General features: G+C 41.7%; 1 protein-coding gene across 1 annotated transcript in view; it reads right to left on the bottom strand.

The window, feature by feature from the left end:
* The window catches only part of REPS2 (RALBP1 associated Eps domain containing 2), a 97,664-nt gene that overhangs the window by 55,145 nt on the left and 14,921 nt on the right, over positions 1-27,598 (bottom strand). The window contains exons 2-4 of the mRNA XM_059823832.1: positions 6,151-6,274; positions 3,788-3,936; positions 2,148-2,271 (exon numbers count right to left, since the gene is read on the bottom strand). Coding sequence (XP_059679815.1) covers positions 2,148-2,271; positions 3,788-3,936; positions 6,151-6,274 — 397 coding nt within the window. The remainder of the gene's footprint in view (positions 1-2,147; positions 2,272-3,787; positions 3,937-6,150; positions 6,275-27,598) is intronic.

The raw sequence follows: 27,598 nt of genomic DNA, 5'->3' as shown, positions 1-27,598 counted from the left end.
AACACAAAGGCAACTCACTTGCAAACTCTTACAGAGCTGAAAACTTCTGCTGCCAGCCTATTTAAAATGTATCACTACAAAGACAGTCTGCATTAGATAGACAGGACTTAAAAGACTCTTGATGAAATGTGAGACCAAGAAATCTTAAAATTTGTGAGCTCAGGAAGACCTTAAAAATCAGACCCCTAACTCCCTTGCTTTCCTGAGTAGGAAATACCCTGTATTGGTATCTATTTTTACACCTGTACAAGTACCTTCTAACTTCAGAAAAAAAAACACAGGAAGGAAGCTGGGAAACATACAGACGCCCTTGGAGTGGAGGTTTAAGCACAAGGCCACCCTGCTATGTGTTTGCTACCAAGTAAAACTTCCAAAACTATCAAGAAAAGAGTATATAGTCATGGTTGCAGTGTGAATGGCTGCCCTTGAAGACATGCTCTCCAGTTCCAGGGTCAGACTGGCAGTGCACAGCAGCCCACCCAGCTCAGCGCGGTGGCACTAAGCGCCTGCTGCGCGTACAGTAACACAGTGGTTTTCAGACCTACCTTTTCGAATGCTCTTCAGAAAACTGGAAGGGTCCTAATCTGAAAGGCTGGGAAGAACCCCTAGGTCACTGAGCCTGGCAGTTGGTACAGCATGGGCCATAAAACGTTGCCCGCTTGCTGCCCCTGAGAACTCATTTGGCTGAAGGATTTCCTCCAGAAAGGCATCTAGTGCCATGTTGAAAAACTCCATGCCCTTACTTTAACCCTCATTGCTTTCTGGGAAATAACTACAGTGTTCTACACTTCTAGGATTTTATCACCTTAAAAATTCAAGCAGTTAAATAATTAATTTTAGAAGAAGCCAACAGCTGGATTGGACGCTGCTGCCTCTACTCCCTTTGCACAGCTGCAGACTTCATGAGAAATTTCACTGAAGTTACGATTGCAACCAAATTCAGAGGAAAAAAAAAAAACCACAAACCCACACACTCAAAATACCCCCCCAAGAGCACAGACAGATCTGGGGCAGAGCCCCAGAAAACAGCAGAGCACATGACTGGTAACACTGCTCCCGACGGCCGCCTCCTGCCCGGCTCTTCAGGGCGTGGGCTATCTGCCACACGCCTCCTTCACTGGAGCAGAACATGTGTTGTACCAGAAGACAACCTCGCTAGTGTTGCTTACTTCAGAAGTCTACCATCACTGTTTTGATCAGTTATGCCAAGGGTGGGGAAAAATCCCATCTCTGAACAAAGAGCCAGCACATGAGCACCTGTGACTCAGTACTGGTATGATTTTCACATGAAGACCACTTGGTAGTGTCGAACACATTCTTATCATGGCTGTACTGAGTTTCAAAACCTTGTAACAGCTCTTATTTTTTTCACTCATTTGTAAAGGAGGACAACAGCTAAAGGACTAGCACTCCTCACTCATTGCAAACACACTAACTGAAAGCAGGAGGGATGGTATAGACCAATGCCTACTATTGCCACCATTTTGGTCACCAGATGTTGCAATTCAGAGAGCACAGGCACCTTACTATTAACAGGAGCTTGTAAAGCCTTGGTAAAACTGGCTTCTGCTCCACCACCCTTATACTAAAATCAGAATGTTTTGCCACCTCCTCTAATGGCAACAAGATCAAGGACAGAGCATCTACGTAGTGCCTTATTTTCATCTGTGCTGCCTAAGTTACATTGTGGGACTGTTTTTATATTCATGTCCTATTGTTATTTCCATCACAAAACCAGAGAGATTATTATCCTTTCCTGCAAGGGAAGGTTCACTGCCAGTCTGAAAACTAATATAGCAGCTATTGAAATCAGGAGTGGGCTTTTCTTCCCCTTTAATGAAACCAAAAGCATCACGCACTCTGAAACTACTCAAAAACACTCTGTCATGGGGATATATTGCACATAGTCTTGCCAGAGATTAGGTATTAGCATTTATCTGTGAGCAGTGACACACAAATCTAACTAATTTACCAGAAAGTGAACAGGACTGAACAATCAAAATAAAATTAGATTATTGAATCGTTTTCCAAAATACAGGTCTAATTAAATTAGGCTGATTGTCAGTTGCATTTGACCTTTGGATGCTTCCGAGAAGAAAAAAAAGAAAGAATTTAATACAATGTGCACATCCCAATTTTTATCCTACCTCCATGCTGCTGCTCCAGCCCACTTCTTGATTTACCATATCCATAACTTAAGGGTATTCTCTGGTAAGTAGACGGAGAAGCCGGAGGTGAGCAGATTGGAGATACTGGTGGAGACTTGGGTTCCTATTTCAAAAACACACCAACACAAAATGGAATTCTGAGACGACAGCAAAACAACCAAGTAATCCTGCATGGCCATATGAATGCACATAGCATGACGGACAAAGAAAAGACAAACGCTGTCGTTTTCTGAGGCCCTTTATTTCCAAGAAAAGGCTTCTTAAAAAACAAAAGTTGGTAAAGACAGAATTTGGTATTGAGCGTTCTAGGGGCAAAGCATGGCAATGCCATAGCAAAGCTTTACAATGAATAGCTTAAGGTATTTTACTTCCAAAAGATGCCTGAAGAAGTATTATGTAAAATACTTAATGTGAGTGGGTATCTTTGAATTTACATAACACATTTAGTTAGGGTGAGTGCATTCTTTGTGGGAGAGCATTTTTCATATAAAACACTTACAAGAAATTAAAATAAATCTCCGAACTGGTATTTTAAGCACTCTGTGGATTTGTAGGTGTTACTGGGTATCTATCCTACAGCATTCTCTTTACGTTGACTTACAGATTGTTTAAGAAGAGGATGTGATCCTGAAACAGTTTACTGTATAAAGAGAAAAACAACACATCACAGATAACCCAGATGGAGCCAGGGGTTTGAGGGCAGCGTTCTGCTTCAGTGTCAGTACACACAGGCATACATGCTCTTCTTCCTCATCCTGTTATTCCACTCGTGTGCCCTGTCATCAGCTCATTCCTGACGGTTGACCTCAGGCTGGGAACGCCGTTACTCATGCCAACGCACCATGTGATAAATGCGTGTGCATGTTATGGGAAGATAAAGCACTTGCCACCAGGCATTTACAACATGACCTAATATAGTACCAGAAGAGGTGGCGTCAGGCCTGGGGAAAATGATGCAAATCAAGGTTATGCTGTGAAGCCGCTCGTATCTGAATAAGCGCTCTCAACTCTCCTAAACACAGGTAATACAAATCTCCCTTAGACAACTTTATTGATTTGGCAACTCAGAACAACAGATGCTGGGACAATGTTTCACTAAGGACAAAAGAAAAGCAGATTTCTTCTCGACTACTCCTGGGGGAGATCAGAATGGAAGAAAACCTGGTGGCCTTATCCCACCCAGAAATAGTGGCTCGTGATTCAACACCTCTTCTCCAACTGAATATTTCTGTAGTGACTAAGGATCACACTAGCCATGAGAAATCGCTCACTTTCCTGTTCTGTTTCACAGACATTTCTTTTTGCTGCTCCTCCCCTAGTCCTCTCCAAGAAACAGCGCTGGACTAAGTAGGAGGCCAACACTGAAAGAATTTACACAGAATATTACAGGGCTGACAGCTTTATACAAGCTTATATAGAGAAATTCCCTTCAGGCATGCAACTGGGATGCATCAAAATCAGAGCACAGCCCCGATGGGGATTATTTGCACGTCAGGAGTTCATCTCCTGTCTAGTACTGCAAAACTGAGTAAGCCCATGTGAGCGTAATCATTTACAGGGCTGGACCCAAAAGGAGGATGCATAACAACATATTGGCCTGAAGGAGACAAGGCTGTTACCTGTTTATCCCCTTCATCTGTTCTTTTGTAGGAATTTTTTTCCAAACTTGCATGTGGAACCTGAAATTTAACTCCATGGAGTTCTCCTGGAGTCCCATAGCGTACTTCGCTGTCATTTTTCAGCGCCATAAACCGCGGCAGAGGCAATTCTTCATTAAAAGAGAGAAAAATTCAATTGAGACAACAGAACATTAAAAGTACTTTAAGCAGTATCATCTTGTAAAAGTTTATCTGTAAAAGACTACTATTTATATTTTGTAATGTTTCTAAGTGTAGCACCCCGTGATTATTTTATGTCCTAATAAAAATGTGAATGTTACACAAAGCTACATTCACTAGCCTAATATACAATCTCTCCATGCAAAGAGAAAGAAATAAGCCTTGTGCACATTATTAAAGCAAGCAGCAAATTCATTTCCTGCCTTGAAAACATTGTCTGTAATGAAAAGAACAGTTTCCCACAGGAACTGTGGGACTGATGAATTAATCAGTCAGGATCACAGTATCCTCAACACTGCCATCATAAAAGGAACAAATTAAAAATGGTAGGGTTCAGAGATCATGCCAAGGCCTGGTGAGACGACCGTGTCAAAAGGTCCCATGTTGCATCTGCTCTGCAGAGCAGAAGAGTGACACTTTGTCACTCTTTAAGACAATTCACGATTATTTTGAAGAAACACCATTTATTTTTGTGCACAGTCACCCTGAAAGATCAATATAACTAAAATTAACAGAATGCTGAAAACTGAGCAAAGCTCCTCTGTAATCATTTACACCTACAGCTACTACCAGGAAGAAAAAGAAATCAGTTGGAGTTTGGTGCATGTTACTTACCCCACTCTAAAGGCACTCATACATTTCAAGAGAAAACGTAATTAACACTGGAAGTATTTCAGTAAGCAAACAGGATATCAATACAAGGACTGCAAGTACCCTTCTTCACTCAAATTTGTGCATTATCTGCAGATGCCAGACGTGTAAAACATACACAGTAAATCTCACTTAGTTCAGGTTTCTATTTAGTTTGTTGGATTTTGTTGTTTGGTGGTTTTTGTTTTTTTTCAAATTAACATCCTTAGAAAGGACAGCAATGCAAGAGAGAGCGTGCAAGCTGTCTGTAAGGAAAACTGACAAATCCAGGCCGCCCCGCTTCACCCCTGGTTTAAACTCCTTTGCCAGCAAGGCACCAAACCGAACCGTGCCGGCTGCATCTCATCCCCTCCACTCGGTCGGGAGCTCTGCACCATGGGAGCGCAGCTCCCATGACCTGCACGTGCTTGCCAGCCCAGCTTCCCCCCCCCAGGATGGGGCAGACCTGGGAACCCCGTCCCTGTGCCTTGTAACATAGGTGAATTTTACATTTCCCTGTCCTTTGCAGGCACAGCAGAGCAGAAACTGTGCTGGGAGCAGTGACCCGATTGTGAGGCTATGGGTAGGTCCTGCCTTTCCTACCTCATCTCTGATCTCATGGCCAGTTGCATCGCTGCTTTCAGTGGGATGGTGGCAAGCACTCTTGCCCAGAGCAAGGCCTCACGGCATGGTTCGAACGCCCGCCTGGGATATGGGAGCCAAGGGTTCAAGCCTGTTCAGGCTCAAGCCCAAGCACAAAGCCACGTGTTTTGAAGCCTGAGCCCTGCTGAGGCGGAGAAGGCAATCAGCAAGGCAGAGCATGCATCACCAAGGCAAGAACATCGAGTTTCTTCCATTTAGTCGCTATCAAGGTTTCGCAGCTAAAAGGGACCTGGCTTTCTCTCTTCATCACTTGAGTTTGAGAAGCCTCTTTTAAGAAGCATTTTTGTCCATCAAAAATGGTACATTCAATATTACTGTCAATTCATTGGAAGAACAAAGCTGTTTTAAATGACGTTTTCATACCTACTGATACGAAGCATTATGATTTTGTCACCATTACCCATTTATTTCAGCAGGATTGTTTGCTAAAACAGATGAGTCTTGCAAGCTGCCCTGCACAGAGGGAGCCCTGACCTACCCATGCCCCCTGCAACATGCCTCTATGCAAAGCAGCTCTCAGCTCCCACTCTGCACAGCTGTCAAGATTAGAGGCTGAAGGTGAGAGAGAAATGCATCCCTAACACTGATCAGCTGTCATTCATGCCATTCCTTTGGTAATGCCTCTTCCAGGAGGGGATGTCATCTCAGCTTTGCTATACATGTAAATTCATTACAATTTTCTACCAGTCACTTAGAGAATGCAACATTACCTTCTACTCTTTCTCTGCTCCTCAAAGTACAATTGTTTCATAGGCACACTACAAGAAACGTTTACCACCACGGAGAGCTGACAAACATTAAAGAAAGTGAAAAACAAGCACATAGCGCTGCAAGCAAAATTTGCTACTTACCATTCTTAATGCTCTCAATCCGTACTGGGAACCCCGACTGCGCTGCCGCAATTAACTTCAAAGCAATATAAAATTGAGCAGGACCAAAATAACCCACGCGCTTGGCTCCACAAACTTCTGTAATCTAAGACAGAAGAGACACATTGTTGGTTAAATGCATTTCACTCTTCCAGGGAATGTAAACAACTCTACGTAAACAAAGAAAAAATTATTTAAAAATGCAAAATGCTTGTTGTATTTAAAGTTTTCTGTTAAACATATTGGTTTCAACTCAACATTGCTGTCTGACCACATTCCCCTTAGCATATCAGACACAGGTAGTTATTTTGTTACTCTTTTCAGTAGCACTGCTGGTTAACATTGCTATCGTAAAACAATTCATTTTTTCTCATATGATTTTAATAGCAGGTGAAATGATAAATTGTTAAGTACGCTGTCCAGTAAAACATTTCCATTGCAGAAGCTATGGTATTCACAGAAAATTGTACTTAATATTAGCCCTTACAACAACAGTGCAGACAATTACTGGAACTGGAACATAAACGCAACACAAGAAATACCCCATCGCACCACTTGAGCGGAGCACTTTTCTTTGTGAAAAATTAACACGGTCTCAGCACTGAAGCTTAATTTCTATACATACTTCACTGTTTGTTTCACTCAGCCACCTCTATGAAGCAAACAGCTCCAAGTTCACATGCTCAGACAACAGCTAAACAAACAACAGCTATCAGCAGGTTTGAAGCACAGGCGCCAATTCTCCCATGCATGGAGCTCCCAGATGTTCACAAACAAACTTCCGCTTTGAGGTTAGAACAAAACCCATTCCCCCCAGATGTAAAGGGAAGCCCCAAATTGTTTTCCTGAAAATGCACCTAGATTAGCAATGTCTCCTGGCTGGCGAGGTTCAGGACGACAGTAGAGCTGTGCCAGTTCTTCATGGGTAAATGCTGCTCTCCAGAAAACCCCATCCGTGGATCACTCCTAAGCTACAACAGCATGACAGAAACTATTCCCATGTCATGTGTATAAACAAATAGCACAAATGAATAGTCTATTTCTTCTAATTTATTTTTATATGTATATATACACACACACATAGAGTGGCAAAATGTCAGGTGAAACAATTACTGAAAAAACAAATGTTTTGCAATGGTAATTCTTACTAATCAAAGAAAATTATCTTCAAGCAAACTCTTTCTTCTCTGGATGTGGCTTCTGCTTTGACTGAATGAGCTCTGGCTTCCTTCTCTTCCTGCGAGTTTCAGAGATGCATGGCTTAATTCCTCAATCACAAGATGTATCAAGCAGCTTTCTTTTCTCTTACTGCTTGATGAAAAGGGAGATTGATTCTCTGTACAAGGACAGCTTCAATTAACCAGCGGCACTTGCCATTCCCTTTCCTCTACATACCTTTTTTCTGAAGTCACTCTGGCCTTTTTTTAAATTTTTTTTTTTATTCCCCCGCCTCTGTTGCTGGCCTTACTTCTTTTATTTTCCAGTGGGAATGCAGGGCACTTGGAATGTGCCTGAGATGGATGGTGCCGAAGCACGATTGAAAATGGGAGTATGCTGGGGAGGGAGGAAGAGGTGGAGGGGAACTCCTTGGTGGAGAGCTGTGCCCTGTCTGGGGTGCGGAAAGGAGCCAAGCACATCGCATCCACCTCGGTCGATGGCACTATGCAGACCCCAGTGTTGCAGAGGGCTCCCCACTGCCATAGGGAGCAATGCTGCCCACTGTGGGGTCCCACTGCACCAGTGGGTCCCCCAACAGCAGCCTACCAGGGTCCCGTGGCAGGAGCTGACACCACAGGCGGACGCCCGCTGTGCTGCGGGAGCAGTGCCCGGCTGCCTGCCTGCGGGTGGGCATGCTGCAGGGACAGCCCATCACAGTACCAGCACTGTTTTGGGAGGGCTGAGCAGAGCATTGGTACCATTTCTGAACTCCAAAGCAAGTACTGGCTTCCTTCCCCTCGTCCCTGGACACTCCTTATTCACTCAGTCCTGCTGCCACACCTCCCACCCCTGCACAGTCCTTCCCCACCAGCGCCCCGGCTCTGCCTGACACAGCAGCGCAGAGCACAGCTGATCAGATCTGACCCAGGACATGGAGCATGCACCACAGCTGCGGCCCAGCTGGCTCCCCGCGGGCACAACCGCCCAGGCACACCAGACCCCGACAGCTCTGGAGACAACGCTGCCGCAGCAGGTACGCGGCGAGCCACCGGGCAGGGTCTTGCCTCGTGTCCCAGGCGTGCAAATTCAACAACCTGGGTGAAGCAGCCGGAGAAGGGGCACAACCAAGCTGAAGTTCAATTTGGGTACACAGCCCTGGTTTGTTAAGGGAGAGGTTTGTTAAACAAAGGCCAGCGCCAAATCAGGCCCTTTGCAAAAGCTGGGCACCTGCCTGCACCCAGGCCCTCCCTTGGCAGAGGTGCGGGTGCTCACCTCCTGTGTGATCCACGGACAGCACCCAGGATGGTAGCTGCTGTGGCACAAAAATGGCACGCAAAATCCCTGGGTGTACGAAGGGTGTACCCTAGAGGGATTTTTCTTGGGCTGCTTTCCTGCCACGGCATCCTACGCGTGCTGGCATGGAGCAACAGCATTACTGTGATCTGTGTTTCCTCTCACTGGCTGCTAGAAAGAGGAGAACACTGAGCAGCTAGGACTTTCACACAGGGATTTGTGATGTTACCACCTTCCTGAAAAGATACTGACAGTTAATTTTCCGTATCTTTTTCTATACTTTGAAATATTAAGGTCGCTGAATGCTGTAAATACTCTGCTTGCTCCTGATACAAAAACATGAACATTTTATTCTGATTAAGCAGACTAAAATTTTTTACCAAGTATACACCGCCTCTCAAGAATATGGTGGTGTTTCTCAAGCACACGTACAGCCAACGAACCTGAAACTGCCTCTCTGTAATTTTGCTCTTTGATGGTAACAAGGCACAAGCTCCTCTGTGTTATTTGTGCAGCTAATTCCTGATCTCTTTGTTAATGGCCCAGAGCAAAAGATGCAAGCTGACGGAGTAGTTAAATTTATTATACAATTAATTGTAGGTATTCATATAGATTAATTGCAGATACAGGCATTTACTCTTATCAGGTTCCTTGTACAGTTAAAGGAGAGGGTCTTTGGTTCCTTCCAGACAGCATTTCATACTACCTAGATCAGGATCCTGCTTAGAGCTGCTAACGGGAGCAGCCCCTCTCTCCAGCAACCGCAGAGGTAGGTGACAAATTAGTCTTTATCCAAAACTAATTCCTCAGAACATGCTGCCTGCTCAAATTTCCACCACAGCTTAAATTCAATACTGCTTTTTTTTTTGTTTGTTTCCCGGTTTTACCTTTTGCAGGGTCAGCGCACATAGCCTCTTGATGGGCAGATTACATTTAGTGGTACGCAATACTGAAACTAAGGTAGTTTGTTCGATATACTATTAAGCATCTCCAAGATCCATCTGAATTAAAGGCATTATATATTCATGTGACACAGTATTTTTTCAAGCTGAACCTAGACTCTAATAAAACAGAGCACTTTGGAACTAAGATATATGAAAATATCCCCTGAAATACAGGGGAAACATCAGTTCTCCTTTCATTCAACTGAAGCTTAAAACCAAATTCTTTCTATGCTTTCCTGTTCTCAGTTTGGGCTGCATACTTTTCAGCAAGCTAGCAAGGAAAGAACTGGTATTTTCTACTTGTGCACTGCTAAACAGACACAAATGTAAATCAAAACAACTTGCACACCTTGATACTTCAAGGGATTTTATATAATACAGAATGATTGAGAGTCAATTTTCATTGCAATTTTTTTTAATTCTTCAGCAGAAAACTGTAATCCTCCAGTGATAACTGAATATTGAAGAAAAGTTTAATGAAGAACATGTTGGAAGTAATTTTTCATGGTGGCAGGTTACAAATGTTGTTTGCCAGATGTAACCTCGGGATGATAAACAGAATTAGTTAAAAATTGATCTATTCAATCTAACTGCTTATATGAAAGAATTTCACAGGTCATTTGCCAATTAAGGAAAAAAGTTCATTTCACACAACATGTGAAAATTTCTCAGAGGAGGATGGAAAGCTGTAGTGTCTAGTCTCCTGTTCATTCTCAGTCAGTCCTGGAACAGCATCTTTCAGTTCAATGGGATTTCAGCAGGTAGCCGTAAAACACGTATTCTGTACATATATCGCATCACCTTCCCTATCAGGCAGCCATAAGAAAGGGAGAAAGAGCAAGATCTAGATGCCTGCACACCCTTCCGACAGGCCAGAAGTTTTTCTATGGTTGTAAAAATACATACTTTTTTTTTAAAAAAAAAAAAAAAGAGCTCTCCAACTCATCAACATTAAAATTTAAAATGTAGCTACGAGCTGTTAGGAAGAGTGGCTGTTTTAAATTACCATTCTCCATGCAAACTTCTATTAGAAAAGCTTTACATCTTGAGATGCTGGAACACAAAGCAGATTTTTGTATTTACTATCCACTCTGCTCTATCGGCTGACAGCGAGTGTTATTTTTGTAATTGCTCCTTGAAGACATCCCACATGAAGCAGCTTTTCCCAGCACAATCTGACATTGTTCCAGCCCTCCCCAGTTCTCTCCAAACAAGTTTCCACTGCAGTCTCCAAGAGCACTGACCTCTCAAACACCCTGGGCAGGTCTAATTTATATTGCAAGAGCTAAACTTCAGGAACAGAACATGAGCCTAGAGCTGAAGTTTGTTTTCCTTAAGTAGAAAAAGAGGTAAAATCAGAAACAACTCTTCCATAATCCTAAAGACAGGCTGAGATGACCATCCTGCAGCCTCAAGGGAAAGGTTTTCAACTCTAAGGCAAAGGTAGAGCTGTGATTTTTGCTTTTGTATTTAGCCATTAACACCGCTATGGCATCCTCTGTATCTAGCTGGCGCACAGTTTTTGTCTGGTTCTGCCCCCCTGTTGCTACCTGCAATGTAGATGGTCACTGCTTGTCATTTGTGGGCAAACCCAGCCCAAAGGTGCTCAAATCTCTGTGTGGGTTGTGAGACTGCGAGGAACACATGTAAGCTGAATGAATATTCAAGTCATTCAGAAAGAAAATGAGCATCACTGGCTCCTACCTTAAAAGAAAGTTTCCTGCTGCATCTTCCACCTCAGCCCAACCCCAGAAAGCACAATTTTTGTACTTGTCCTTGCTGAAGCTATAATGAGGTAGAAATATTTTCCAGTTCATCAAGTACCTCCGTGTTTTAAGGAACATGTTGAAAAGCTTCTGCCATTAACCCATGCACACCTCACCCAGCACTCCCCGGAGGATGACAGGCCATGACATCACAGCTCAGACCTCAACTGTGGAGCAACCCCAGGCTCCCTTCTGGATCAACCACCCTCTTATAACTGTTTCAAAGACAAATATTTGCAGCAGTGGCTTATCAACAGCTTATCTCAAAATTGTGTCATTCATCTGACCCACTTTACCTCTTTTTTTTTTAATTTCTGTTTACAGACTCTTTGATCTGCTTGTTACAGATGAGTGTTGCTAGATTCTTAAACAGGTATTTCTCTCTGAATGGATCATTGTTCAGATATCTCTAACACTACCTGGAGCCCAGGGCTACTTCTCTATCTCTTCATTATTTAAAGCGAAGTAAGAAACACCACATCCTGGATCCATGAGGATTACTGCCTGGGAAGGCAATAGGAAGGGCAATGTGCTGGAGCAGTTACATACCCAGCTGTACAGAGGAAAAGGCTCTGCTATGGATTAGGTTCTTTAGTTCTGCTCCTTTGTATCAGTGGTATTTCTGGAACTATTTATTTTATTCTGTCATCTTTTAAAAACAGATGTTTTATCTATTTTAGACTTTTTGTACATTATCTGAAATGCTTACTAAAATTCTAGCTATTTTGAGCAAGCAGGGTTCCAACATCTAAAACAAAAGCAATTTAAACCAGCTTAGTTTATGGCACACAAGACAACACATACACAGTGCATTTTTAAAGACCTAACTGCAAAACGTTCTCACTGTTTAAGCTCTATATGATCATTGCTTTACATTAAAGAACATCATTTTAAGTTGCAAAGCAAGATACCAATAAACTGCCAAAGCTTAGCAACTTCAGGTAACACACTGGTAACAGCAACAGAGAGCAACCACATCTGTTAGGCAAAATCTGCCGATAGCACTGCCAGTGTTTCCCCAAACTCCCTCCTCCTGGCACGACCCAGAACCATCCACATCTGCATGCACTGGTGCTCCACATGCCATCACACCTTTGCATATCTACAGGAAAGCACTTCAGGAACAGGGAAACACTTTTCCAACAGCTCTAAGCGGAACATTTTATACCAACACCGAGAACTACAAGGCTTCTGATTCAGTGCATGCTCACGTGCACATGCACGTGCAGGCACAGATAGAATCGCATGAAACAAACACTAAAAACGTTTTCAAACAACTTTGTAAGTCTCCTATGTAACCCAATTCATTTTACATCACCCCTTCAGCAGAGGTTAAAAAAAACCCCAAACCCAAACCAAAACCCAAACACAACTGCTTCCAATCAGTAAAGAATCCTGTGACCAGGTAGGGCAGGAGCAGGGCAGTCATACTTCGTCAGCGTGAGGGTCAGTGAGTCTCTCTCTTGCACCTGATAACAGCCAGCTGCAGATGCCTACAGAAACTCAGGCATGCGAATCACGCAGTACTTCTCTTCAAGTAGGAAGACTGGCAATGCCAACATACCGCAAGTTACAAAAAATATTGATCTGAATTGTGCAGCTACTAGGACATATGAGTCAGCATTGTTAATCAAAAGATTTCAATTATTTAGGAGTGTTGGCTAGAAAAACTCTGCCAGGGGATAAAGTCTGCTGATGCATGCTAATATTTATAAGCATCGAAGTATACCTGAAAGAAAACCCATCTCCTCTGCTCAACCTTTTGTCCTTAATATACAAATGCTAATGAATCTTCTATCTGCATGTGACGTGAAAAAGGTGGGCATTTTCATCTAATGTCAATCTTATTGGGAGATTTAAGAATCGCCATTCCTGAGAAATATCTGACAGTCTCCACACCAAGTCAATTATTTTCACGATAGCAATACCTACAGAATTAGGTCAGAGGTTGTTATGTACATTTGCTGAGACTTCATTCTATCTTCCCTTTGAAAGAAAAAACCTAGCATTGTTTTCACTAAACATGTGCCTTTAGGAGTGTGTAAAATCCTGCAGGGCTGAAAGAGATGAAGCAAACCTTTTTCAAAACCTCCTTGCCTTTTTCTTCTTACTATTTGGAAAATGAATGCTCAGAGACCAGCACTCATCCACCTAAAATTGTTCTAGCCGTGTTTCATATTCACTAGTTTGTATCAAATTCATAGAAAAAACTATCCAAGTCAATAAATTGTTTATTGTGCCAATAAATTTGTATAGGATTATGACTGGAATTTTAATAAAGCTTATTACACTTGAAACACAAAAATAAAAAGCTTGAAAACAGGTTACTCCAGACTAAATAACTCGGCATAAGGATACCAACAAGCAGTATGGATTTTTAGAAAAGTATGACTCTACTTAGTCACTGAACTGCTTCACATTCTTCATCGGTAATCAGGTCCTCAGCATCTGGATATGGAAATGCAAATATTCAGCAGGTCACTCTCTGAAATGCTGCACACACAGCCTTGCCAAAATCACTATTAAGACCTGAAATCCCATGGAAATCTGCAGAGTACACAGAATTGGGTTATGGATGTTTTATCTGCCTTTCAAATCTTACTGTAGAAGCAATGGAGTAAGCATAACGTCCCAAGTAAAATGGCAGGTACGGAGCTGTCACACCACCCCATCCAAACAAGTAGACTGCAGGAAGCTTCCACAGGGCTTATCAGAATTTTTTCTGATGCAAGTCCCTGCCAAGAGCATTTAATTCTCTTGAACATGAGACATGAATTTCATAAAGCCCATCCTACAGATGGTTAATACTATACATTTTATACATTGTAAATATGCTTCTTTAAAGGCACTAGTCATTCCAAGGATTTCTGTTCATTTTCCTGCTCACCACTTCTCTTCCAAGAACTTACCTAGGGACGTAACACCGAGAAGGTCCAGGATGTGAGAGAAGAGAACCCAGACCCTCCAACTCCTGCCCGCTCAGCGGAGACATTATCCTGAACCCCCTTACCCACAAGCAACTGACACTGCAAAAGGAGCTTGATGGAGGCAGGATATAATGATGCACGCTGGAATTTGGCCAGGACTGGCACTGGGCCAACCGAAACACGCATTGTTCCTACAACTTTCATTTTCTGGAGGCTGAACTGAAAACAGTATCTAAACCTTACTACTATTGAGAGTGAATGGAGAGTTCCTCTTTAGCTCAAGTGGAAATGCCACATTTTGCACCGGAGTTGCACCAGCACCCTTTGGGAACGAAAATACAGGATGATCACAGGAACATTACGGAACCACGCTGTTTTTAACAAGGACAGATTTTAGGGAAAGGTAGTATATCCTTGTGTTTTTATCATTTCGGACCACTTCAGCAATCAAGTTGTTAATTATTTCAAGGAACACTTTACACAAGCAGCATTTCCATTAGCATATTTTCATCTTGAGAGTACATTTTCACTGACTTAAAATATGATGCTCATTAATAAGCTTGAATTCATTATTTAGAATGACATCTATTATGACCCCAATGTATTTCAACATGCTTATTTTTCAACATCCATTCAAAACACTCTATGTATATACAAAACTGAAATTAAATGTAACTTGAAGCTCAGTCCTAACAATGAAACCTTAATAGGAAATGTTTCCTCAATCTGTCCAAGCCTTTTTTATACAGGAAGAATGGTCCCTCCATTGCTGCAGCTCAGATATGGATTAGAACACATACTCCGAGTTTTAAAAAAAGAAAAATTTGAAAACACTGAAGTTTGATAATAGAGCATGAAGCCATTTGTAATGCAAGACTCCTCAAGCCTGCTTAAAAACATCTGACTGAATCTTGCAGTTGGTTATTCATACAGACAATCCTTATCTCACCTTTTGTCAAATATCAGTCTCTTAATGCTCCACAAACTGAGAAGTCGATGATTTTTTCAGAAAAAAACAAGACCCACTGGTTTGCGTTGCAGTAATTTTCTTTGCTTAAGTCAAAATTCAGTTTGAGTACTACTCACAAAATACAAATCTATATTACAGAAAAATTCATTTATTTTTTTACGTCATGATGTGTTGTTAGGCATGATTTACCTTACTCTCTTGAAGAAGCTAACATCAATTCTTTGTTGCGACTTACTCTTCAATAAATGAGCTAACATATGAAGCCTAACAATACAACTCTGTTTTGTTCTCATGTTTAAATATCATCATAAAAGGGTTCGGTATAAGCAACAGTTTGTGAAAATCCCTCTCCATCACCTGTAAAGAAGCTCAACAATCTCACCTAAGGCACAAAACGTAACTTGAAACAGCTGAAAAAGTGACAAGCTTTGAGCTCAGCAGTAAGGAGATAAAATTTTGTGGTGTGTCCACAGGAGATGTTATGACTAAGCAATCAAAATATCTACTCAAATTTGGGGACTCTTTTAGCACCTAAGGCAAAACAACGGAAATGCTTGCTAGATAAAACCTGAAGTCCTACAATGAGGAAAATGGGCAGAAAGGCCATTCCACCACCTCCTTTGTGAATGTATAAAAATTAACTGCTATCAGATTTCTCTTTTGATACTTCCACTGATACACTCAAGCCAAGGCTGCCCAAAATACAGACCTTTTCAGTTCAATCTTTCTTTCCTTTCTCATTCAATTGCAATGTCTAAAGACTTCATTCCATCCCATTACACTGCATTGCAATAGGCAAATCCCAGAAAAGAAAGCTATTTTAACTCGCTGTCACCATCGAAAGGGCTCCGAGACCGCCTACAGATGGTACCACAGCACACTTCTGCTGCTGCTACAACAGCTGCCTTATTATTGCCACATTTCTTTGCAACTGTAACAAGGAAATACTTCAGGAGTTTCGCTCTCAGATCCTATGCCAGGATAACTCTATGATCCGTTCCATTTGTAGGCGTTTTCACAGCTGAAAGCATACCAAGACCAACTGACAGCAAACCTCATGACAACTACTGTTATCTTTACATACCCAGGCAAAAACATTTCTGTACTTAGTTTGGAAGGTTAACAGCCTTTTCTTCTCAGCGAGTGCACTTCTATTTGTTGATGGGACACAACGCCTCCAGCCACCATCACAGTCCTGATGTGCCCAGTCACACATCCCGGGCGAATTACATGTAAATAAATTCTTCATCTCAGATCACAATCAAACAAGGCACCTCGCTCGCTTCCCCTCTGCACGGGAACAAGAGACTCAGATGCTGAGCCCCACGTGCCATGGTTTAACTCACAGTACAGCTGTGGGATCGAATCGGTTGTAGATGAGAAGAGACCCAACACAGAGGATACCTTAAATTGACTAGAAATATTATAGGAAAACATCTAACATTTACATTTTTACATTTCAGTGACAGCTCAGAGCATTACAGTACAAGGCCTGTAAGGAAATTCAGAATCTTTTGGCTTTAAAGTTTCTGCATAAACATGAACTTCTGTTGTTTGAGATCTAGTACACAGGAATTTAGCCCAACTAACGAGGTAGTCTGGGAAATTAAGAAGTCATAGGCAGGGATGGCTCAGACACAGTCACTCTGGGCACTGGGAGAGGCAGTAATCAAAAACACTCTTGGCCATTGTCGGTATTTTACCTCATTTTGGCCAAGCTCTCTAGGCCACAAGCAGAAGTAGCACCGCCAACGGCAAGTGCGTTAAGCCATTCTTCAGGTTTCCTCCCACAAACTCTTACAAAATCCTTGTCCAAAGCTCAAGAGATGCCCACTTCTCCTTCCCGCTCAGCCAGTGCTGAAGCTCTTCCGCAAGGTCCTTGGTAGCTCAGGGGTCAACGGGCAGGGCAGTACCTGAAAGTGCCTGCCGGGCCACAGACCTTCCCCCTCTGTGGGCTCACATCCCCAGGTGAGGGTTTTCGGAGCAGTCTGGAAAGCCCCTCACTTGGAGACACGCAGACAAAGGGTTAGACAAAGGGTTAAAGCAAACACTGCTCAGCTTTGCTCTAAACAAACATGTGATTAATCGATTTAGCTTTCCCATGACTTTTGGGACAAACCCTTTAAAATGCAAGAAAGGTAACAGCCTTCAACAATTAGTGAAAGAAGTAAGAGCAGTCTTTAAAAATAAGCAGAGGTGGCCACCCCAAACTAAGCTGAAACCTGAATTTTCTGCAGCCATGCTGAGCTGTGGGTAAGTTGCATGACTGTCATTAGTTCCAGCTGCCCATGGGATCCGCAGGCTGCCCTGCCGAAAACCCACTCGGCATTGCCACGGCTGGTTCCCAGGGAAGGCAGGGGGACAGGCAGGCTCCTGGAGCACCTCCCACTGCCTCCATGCACAGGGCATTCCCAGGGCACGCACCTGGGAAACATTCCCAGACCCCACCAAAATACAGTGACGCAAACCCAACCAGTGACTGATACGTAGCAGAGCTGGCCAAAAAAATACAGCAGCAAAGGTATTAGCTGCAGGTTTCTGGATTTCACTGCAGAAAGCCTGGCACATCGATCAATGCAGGATGGCCTCTCCCATACAAGACTCTGTTCACAGCAAGATTTTTCTAGAAGACAAAACTCAAGTTAATCCCTCTGGATCTATTTGTTTTCAGTGGGCCTTGGTTCCAGTAAAGAAAAATATGAATAAAACTTTTCTTACACATTGATATTGAACATATAATTTGTATCATTCACCAGGTTTTTTTAACTCTGGCCAGTGCAATACAGATGAGTGCTTAAACATTCAGTTTGGCAACACCTTTATGCTTGTTTCCATTAGCCTTTCCTCCCTAATCTTTAATTGCTTAAAACAACTCTAAGACCCAAATATCATGATATGCATAAATGAATAATACAGCACTTAAGAATCACAGCTGTCCTGCAAAATTTTCCGTAGCACTACACAAAGAGATTATTATCCAGCATTAACTTTTAGCAACATGGGTTTAAAGATTCAGCAAACTATTTAACAAAACTACTCTCGCTTTTATTTTAATCTGAAACCACTTATAAAATCAAATTCTGTACATTGAAAAAAGGAGACCAGAAGTCATACAGAGTCCTTTAAATTATGTCTTTTCCAAAGTCCCAGAGGGAGCAATTGATGAAACTTGTTTTCCAAGGCTTGGTAGCAGAGTGAAGATTTCTGCAATTTAAAATTAATTGGCATGTTATTAGGAGCATTGCACTCAATTGAAATGGGCATAATTCACTGAAGGAGAGGTAAGTCTGCAGTGAAATTCTATAAAAGGACTTTCTAACCATCAGATCTGTGGCAATTTGTGCGGAACAGCTGAGGCTGGTTCACTCTGGAAAGGCAAAAGTCACTAATGGCACAGCGTATTTCTCTTCAATCACAGATGCTGCATGATCCATCACACATCACTGCCGCAGCGATTTCTGCTGAACCTCTCTCTCCCGTCCTTAGATAAAGATAATGACAGCATAACTTGCGTTTGCGAGAAACTGTCAAAAAGTGCTTTGGACTTCTAAGACTTCAATCAAATACTGAAAGTATCCTTACAACAGCCTTTTCTCCACACAGAGTATCTGCTGCACTGCACCAGGGAATTGCACAGGCTTGCACAGCTGAGGGGAGCAACCCAATGGCTGAGATTTGCAGTAGGTATGCAAATCCCCATTTAATTTCTAAGTCCTTGGCACAACTTCCAACAAATATTTATGGCTCAAAATAGCAAATTAATAAGGAAGAACTTAACACATTGGGCAGAGAAAAGACTGCTGATTTATTTGGCTCTGAAGGGATGGGTAAAACGGAGAGTGATCCATGGCTGGTATTGCATGCTGATTTCAGATTTCCAAAGGCACTAATGATCACTGCAGGAGACATACACTACTATCTGCAGAGCAAGAAGGAAATGTCCAGTAAAATCTTAGTGATTTTCTTCTAGCAGTGGAAACCCCACACACATGGATTTTAAGAAAGATTTTCACTCTTTTTTACACAAAATACTACAAGTGTTTCAAAAATAATTCCTATATCTGTGCTTCCTCCTCCTACACATTCACAAGTAACATTTTGCCATTTTTGCACTAAGCAAATGAAAGCCTCTATCCCTGCCTTTCATTTCCACAGGCCCATTTTATAAGGATATGAGCATAGCTATTTGTGATCCAGGTCTCATTTCATACAAGGTACATGGGCTAGCGTTTATCTTTAAGCCCATAAGAAACCCTCCTGCAATCAGATGGGACAATTCACAAACCGAACAACACCCACGTTTGGATAAAATCTGAAAACAGGGCAATAAATCTGTATTCACCTTAGGAAGACAGCTCCACACTTCTCTTCACAAAGCCTGTTGTGCTGCACACTCAAGATCTACAATCTGCTCTAATAATGGCTATATTAAGCACTTATTTTGCATTGGTCCATCATGCAAGGAAAAGGAGCCCAGCCGAGATGCACTGGGAAAGAGTGCCATGCAGCAGGAAAGAGTGGCCACATACCAGTTCCACCCGCAGCTGCTGCCGAAACACCTTCTCCAGCTCTCAGCACCATGGCGCATGCAGGAGGAGCTCACGATGTATTTGAAATGCTAAATTATTCAGAGTTTGTCATTTCTTTGGTCTTAATGCAACTATTAACAACACACTCATTTTAATATACCTCCATTATTAGGACAAAACATCACAGCAGGCAAGGTATTTAAAAATATCAGCTGTGAGGCTTTTATGACTCTTTCACAGGACTTTCTGGAGTTAATCTAGAAAAATATCTGTACACATTACTTCACCTTAGAATAAAAAGGATTTGTAAAGGCTTGTCACATGCAGCCGTTCTAAATATCTGTTCAATTTTAGCATTACTTTGCTTCAGTATTGAAAATTAAGCCTATGCACCAAGACACTGAATGAACTATTTAGCAATCATTTTTTCCTTTCAATTGCTTTATTTTCTTTCTTGTTCTTTAACACTGCTAAGTTTTATATTTAGGTAGAAGTCTTTAGGCGAATTATTTCTTAAAGTAAATGAAAGCTGGATACCAAAAACCGAGCTTGTGTTGCATGCCAATTCATGTCTTAAAGGCAGCAGCCTCTTTTTTTTCTCCTAGCCCTCTGCCTTATACTTTGCACAATTTCTGCACTAAATGAAACAGGAATCCTGCGGAGCAGTTTATCGTGCAATTAAACGCTGCAACACGTTCACAAAGGGGGCCAAAGTGCAGCAGCTTTAAAAACAGCAAAACCACAGAAGACTTTTAATAGATTTATATTTTAGTAAGCACATACTCCTTGTATGACTGAGCTAGAAATTCTTTTCTTCTATAAGAGCTGTACAATTCAAAAGATTTCTCTCTCTGAGATGCACATTAAACAGCCCCATGCGAATTCACTAGGAAAGCTCCTGGGCTGAAAACCCCCAAGTTTCTTAACTGCTTTGTTAGTTTGGAACCTAACTGAGAACAAGCAAAAGCATTAGTACTTAACACATACATACTCTTTCCCCTATTTTCCTTGCCTAAACCATTTAAACTCCTGAGAGTGCAGGAAACGCTTAAGCTTTTAATTCCCTCAGTGCTTTTGCACAGGAATCTGTTGGCTTAGTAGACTTACAACCACCACTTTGTTACGCGTGAGAAGCAAGATAACAAGGAAAGTCCTACTCGTGACGCTCCCCTTCACTCTGGTCCTACCTAACAAATACTGCTCTACCTACCTGCTGCTGCCCGGCAGGAGTGTTGCCGCAGAAAGTTCCAACAACTTGGGATCTCTCAAGTTTTAACTTCCTACTGCAAAATAACTTTCAGATGTTCTTACTAATGATAGCTTACAGAAAGCAAGTTTAAATATAACAGAATAATATTTAAATAAAACAGAAAAAAAGCATTATTGCTACATTTCTTCACTTGAAATCTTTAAACTGTGGCTTAGTTTTATTTTGCTGTTGAAACTAGGTCTTCAGTCAAAGAGCAGGAATTTTTTTCCACATGTGTGAATACTTAAAATAAATTAAGATTGCATTTCATCACTGGTTTTGGGGGGGGCTGAGGGGAGTTAAGAGGGGAAGAAGAGCTGAGGTAAGATGACGCCTTCTTTTTTTTTTTTTATTTGCCCTACAAGTTGCTGGGGCTTTTATAGGGGCAGAGAAGAAATGTCAGTTTTACATCTACGCTCCTGTATGAAGCGCTCACCACATAACCAAAGAAGTACCTCCATCGGTGACCTGCTCCTCAGCACAGTTGCGGGCTCACTGCTGATGAGCGCAAACGGGAGTTTTGTCTTCTTTCCTCCCCCAGCTTCTTAGCCACACCAACTTTCTAAGAAAAATGTTCTATAATACACGTAACAAAGCATTTTCAGCCCCTCAAAACTATTGTTTTGAGCAGAAAAAAGCTGAATGCTATCCCATAAGCACTTTTTCTTCTGAAAACAAACCAGTGTTTATATATTTTGTAACAATTTCTATCTGACTCTCAGATTTTTACAGAAAATGCTACATCGTTAAATTATTTTTTTAAATAATCTATGCTACTATGTTAGTTCTGAATTAAAACCATTTGTCTGCTCTAACTAGTAACAAGAAAATTAAATACGACATTATACAGTAAAAAAATGCAAAGATCCTAATTACCTGAAAAGTGCCTGGTCAGTACAAATGCTTAAAATATTTGAAACGAAAGTCTTTTCTCAACATGCATGTCAGGTACAAGAAAGAAAAAACTCACTGCAATTTCAAAAGCATGGTTGAGATGTCACAAATAATTCTGAATCTCTGCACTGTACGTACCTTACTAGCACAAAGAGAGGTATTTACTCCTGACAGGTAAAATACAGCTTTGAAGAACTGTGTGCATGTCGATTCAGGTGATCTTCTTGAGGTACACGCACAACCATGATGATTTTTATTCTGCCAAATGAAGACAAACTGTGCTATCTTTTTCTCTCAAACAGTGAGAAATACATAAATCTACTGTTTATTTGTATCTTCCTATGCAAACAATCATGGAAAAATTGTGACAATGGCAAATGTTCCATTAAACAGTAAAAGCACGCAAAATACCACAAAAAATAATATGCACAGTTTGGGAACAACATTTAAAGAATGGGGTTTTTTTTTCAGAAAAATAACTCTCATTTCTTGAAATAGCCATGCCCTTTTAGAAACCTATTGGTTTACCTGTGCATTTCATTCTTCCAGATTCAGAAATATGGAAAACCTGTTCACAATGAGCAAGTTATACAAAAATGAGCCAATTAAACTAAGTTTATAATGGAATATATTTGTATTCTGTACATTTCTTTTTAATGTCACAATATTTGGGCACCATACCCTAGGCTCTCATTGTTTTTAAATCCCTCAGAATTGCTTTCATAATAATTCTCACAACGCTGAAAATCTTTGGCTCCATACTTCAGTGTCAAAAGGAATTAATTCAAATTGAAAGAATACAAAACCTTTTGTCCTTTCAAACAAGAAATTTTAATAAGGTACATTATTGTACTTATTGCACATCAAGAGTACAAATTTAATTCGTATTGCATAAGAATACCAGATTTATTTTTTTCCAGCTTGCTAAAAAAGCTGGAAACATTTCCACAGAGTATTAACCTTAAAAATCTTGACACTCCTCACAGGAAATTGATTTTCTGCAAAAACTTTGGAAAGCATTCAACTTGGATTCCTGCGCAAGATATTTACAGTCCGTTTAGGTCCAAATCTACATGACCCACAGATGAGAGCGCAGCATATAAAAACCCAACACACTGAACAAGCTGGCACCAAATGAAACTTTGATAAAAACATCCCAGAGGAGCAGAATGAAAGGTAACAGAACAATTTAAGAGTTTAACTTCTTTTTCTACGTCTCCCTATTGAGCGTTCTATAATAAAATTGTTTTCATGGTAATGGCTGATCTTCTATAAGTCTTGACAGGCGTGTAAAATGGCAGCCACCCAACTTATCTTGCCCCCATAAGCTTTGTATATGGCTCATTTTTCAAGGAACAAATAAGAAACATTTCCTACTCAACAAGACATTTACTGTGAAATCATTCCCTTACAGAGGTTTTTGGATTGGGTTTGGGGTTTTTTTTGTTTGGTTGGTTGGGTTTCTTTTAAGCAGAGTGGTGCCAATATTTCCAACGAGAGCCCTCTGAAAACTGGCCTCTGATAACAGGCCTTCTTTTCTGGTCCACAACCAAGGTTGGTTTCAGGGGCGAAGGGCATACGTGACCACAAGAGGAAGCCACTACCAGTAGGAACCATGTTTTTAAAACCAGAATTTAAAGGAAAGAAAAAAAAAAACCACACCATGCAATACAATCCACCATTTCAATGCATCTGGAGGAGCGGTAACTTCAAGCCTTGATGGAAACTAGGATGTTTTTATGAACACCAAGATCTTCATGAATTCTTTACAGATTAGCCCATTGGGGTGAGGGGATGGTTTCAGGACAGGCAACGACCCAGGACACAATTCAGACGGACAGCAAAGATCCTGCAGTCGGTAGGTGCATTTTGGCTGCCTTGGGTGTTGTGGTCAGCGGCACCATCCGGGCGCACCGCAGACCCGTGACTGGGTGGCACAGCCCTGTCCACAGAGAGGACGTGCCCCGGCACCTCAGTCCCCCAGGGGCCTTTGAAAACGTACCGGCCTGCCTCAGGCGCAGGGGGGTCCCCGCTCAGAGGCCAAAGGAAAGCTGCAGTGAAATTCTCTCTTCTCTGAAGAGCCGAACCCATCCTGTTTTTATTCTTACGTCTGATACAACCATTTGTACCCTTATCTTACTAGCAAATGATACGTCAAGATTCTTGGAAGAAAAAATTTCCTCTACTTTCATTTTCCCAAAACTCGCTGCAGAAACGTCCAAATGTGTTAATGACAGTTTGCAACATTAAACTAAAAGGAGGCACGATAACAGTTGGCTTGAAAAGGGAGAATAATCTGTTCTTCATATCCCCTGCAGACAGGCCATAAACAACATAGGGCTTAAAAAGAACTTCTTAAATCTAAAGATAAGGCAGCAGTAGAGTACATTGCCTATAAAGGTTACAGAATTATCACCAGGGATTAACAAATTGCTCAAGAATAACACAGAAATGGGATTTTGCTGTGGAAAGGAGAGGGTGTCTAGGGATGGCCCCAGGTCCTTTCCATGCCTGAAGATAATCCAGCTTCCCATAACGATGAGGCTGATGTGATCACACCGCACCAAACACTCTCCCCAATACTTTTCAAAGCCCATTAGCTTTGGTGTCCATTTGATTTCAAAGAAGGGCAGAGATGTCAGAGAAATGCATTTCCCAGCCTCTGATTTTCACGGGTCTGACCAGCACTGCTGACGCAGCTCAGCCCCTCTCTGTGCTGACAGGCCCATCAGGTAGCTAGTCAGAGCACCGACTGTTTCTGAACCCATTAAAGTTGATGCTACCACTGGCTCATCAAAAGTGCTATGCAGTGCTCATGCTGCCATGTGCCTTTTTCCTATGAAAAAGGCAGTGTGCAAGGCCAGGATTGAGGGAGGGACGGCACACCAAGGACGACTCTTAGGACAAGAGTCCTAAGTACTATAAAACAAGACCGTGTCAGCTGGTCCCTACCTCAGTTGCTGTTTCATGAAAAACCTACAGAAACACCATGAATTTTGAGTGGCACGTAACATCTACAAAAAAACTCAGACGTGCTTTTGCTGATTATCCTTTCTTTTATTCCCTGTTACACCTTGGAAAATGAGAATGACAAAAGTCCCGTCTCATGTGCAGCCTCTCTTACAGATGATCAAGCCCTCTTCCTTTTGTATATTAAAAAGATCTGCAATCACTCCAGACTGGTGCTCCTCCCCACCAGTTTCTTGCTCTGAAAGTAGCACAGTCAGTAATGAAGCAAAGAGCAGAGCAATGTTGAGACCTAGCTGACTGAGGTGAAGGTGTGTATGACCTGCTGCTTGTATCCTGCTTCTCAGCAGCTCAACCCTGGTGTTTTCAGAACACACACAAAGCTCTCTTTAGACTGGGCAAGCCAGTTAAACACAAGCATACAGGATTTCACAACTTTTCAAGAGACCGACAACATGTATCTTATAGTGTCTTTGACTAACACATTGCTATAATTTTTTTATAAAATTTAAAAACTTGTTAATCTTAAGCAAAAGCGTATATATTGAGTAATATTCCTCAAAACCCTAGGTAAGAATGTTAACACTAATATATCATTTCAGAAATTATTTTGCATTCCAAATAGTCTTTCAAACAAACCACATGACAAACATTTTGCATAGCTTGAGACCTCAAACACATTTACAAAGTCAAAAGGTACCTGCTCAAGCAAAGTTTGGCTCATAATTAGATATTGTTAAATAATTTTTTGCAAGATTTAATATCAGCAGAAACGCTTCTGCAATGAGATGAATGGTGGTGTTTTTTTATTTTTAAATTCCACTGGAAACAGTTGTGCAGTTTTTGTACAAGCATTTCCCTGCAAACATTTCTGTAATGAAAGTTTGAAAAGAGGCAAATTTTCCTTCCAAGTTGAGAAAAAACAGAGAGCAGAGACATAGCAAGAAGTTAAGGAAAGTCTACTGCTCATTTTTACTCATAATAAAAAACACTGAATTTTATAAAGAGAAATATGCATAAACAAAAACCTGTAAATATTTTCAAAAGGTGACATGATCGTCTTAATTAAGAATGGAATAGATATGGAGATAATTAATGAGATATATCCTCAGCAAGAGAAATATTTTGTGTTGAGACATAACCTTGCTGTAAAGGAGAATCACGCAGGCAGCCTCTCCTGCAAGCCAGTGCAACGCGGGCAGCTCCTGCGCCACAAGCAGAAAAACCGCTGCTAAATGATCTAGACTTGTGAAACACGGCTGAAGAAATTAATGTCTCCTTTCACAAACAAATGAGGAATGAGCAAACGGCAATGAAGATGGGTATTTAACTTAGAAGTAGCTACTAATTGCGACATGCTGAGCTGGTACATTATACATGAGGGGCTCACCTGCTTGCTGTGCCAAGTATAATCCACCTGTTCATCTGAATCCCTGACATACGATGAGACATCACCTGGGGTGACAGGGAACCTGAGCCTAAGTACAATTAAAAAAAAAAAAAAAGTAACAGGCATGTTCTCTCTAGCTCCCGGGCAGATGGCAGCCATAAAGGCTGGAAGCACTAGGAGAAAGTACTGGCACAAAAGGAGCAAAAATAGTGCCGGCATATCGTCTTCAGCTTCCTGAGGAATTAGAGGGAATTTATAGGACAGAGAGGCCAACAGCTCCCAAAGCCCTGCAGCGATCAAATTTGGGCTGCAGCTACCTGCAGGTACGCAGGTGCAGGCCATCTTGCAAAGCACTGCATGAGCAAGGGGGGCATACAAACAAACAAACCAGAATGCCTAGCAAGCCCTTAGGGGGACTACATTAAACCTCTCAATGGCAGTGGCACATTTAATAGCCATATAAATGAGAATCCATCTCCAACGCATCAATGTCGAAGCACTCACATTTTTCTTAATGCCAGAAAACTAAGGAAACCAAGGAGGCACTAGGATTCAGCTCTAGCTTCAAGGAAATTTTCTCACAGTAATATATTTCTGCAAGACATACAATTAAAAAAAAGCCCTAAGTAAAGCTGACAAAAAGAACGAGAACACATTCCTTCCGTTTCTCTTCCCACTATTTATTTATTTCCTGGCAGATGCAGAGAAGTGCTGAAGCAGCAGCTCTCTTGGCTGGTGGAAGTCGCCAGCTGGAACCAAGGGGAACAAAGAGCAGTGCAGGTGGAGCCGTGTGGGAAGAGACGGGGGGGCAGAGAGGGGCATGAAAATAGCAACACAGAGCAGCTAGGGAGAGACTTGCCTTCCCCTTTTGCTCCTCCCCACTCACTAGCACAGTAACTTTAAAAGATGGTTGTAAAACAGCATCTTATCTTGTGCCCACACCACTGTTTAATAACTGCATCGGTTCTAGTAAGAAGTTGAACAGCAGAACCGACAAATCCCAACTTTCTCTGGACCCTTGTCTTGACGTGACATTCCCCTACGGATTCTTTAATGTTTGACACAGGTTGAGTTCACTCAGAGGGAGCCTTCCCTCTGCAGGAAAATTAATAGCGTTTTCTTTTACCCTTAGGTCTTTCACATATCTCTGAGGAACTCTTCAAAGCCTCTCAATTTTCTGTGAAGTTGAAATAGTTAACAGATTCAGAAGTTATTACTGGGCTGAATTAACAGCATTATTGCACAAGCCTCATTTCTTTCGAAAACCAGGCCAAAAGAAAACCCCAACCCATGACATGGGAAATTGACAAATTTTAGATTACATCAAGAAAGATGAAGTGGAA

This window comes from Gavia stellata, chromosome 1 (genome assembly GCF_030936135.1).
Source record: "Gavia stellata isolate bGavSte3 chromosome 1, bGavSte3.hap2, whole genome shotgun sequence".
Classification (NCBI taxonomy): Eukaryota; Metazoa; Chordata; class Aves; order Gaviiformes; family Gaviidae; genus Gavia; species Gavia stellata.
Note: the sequence above shows the minus strand (reverse complement) of the source record. Positions and strands in the feature narration are given on the sequence as shown.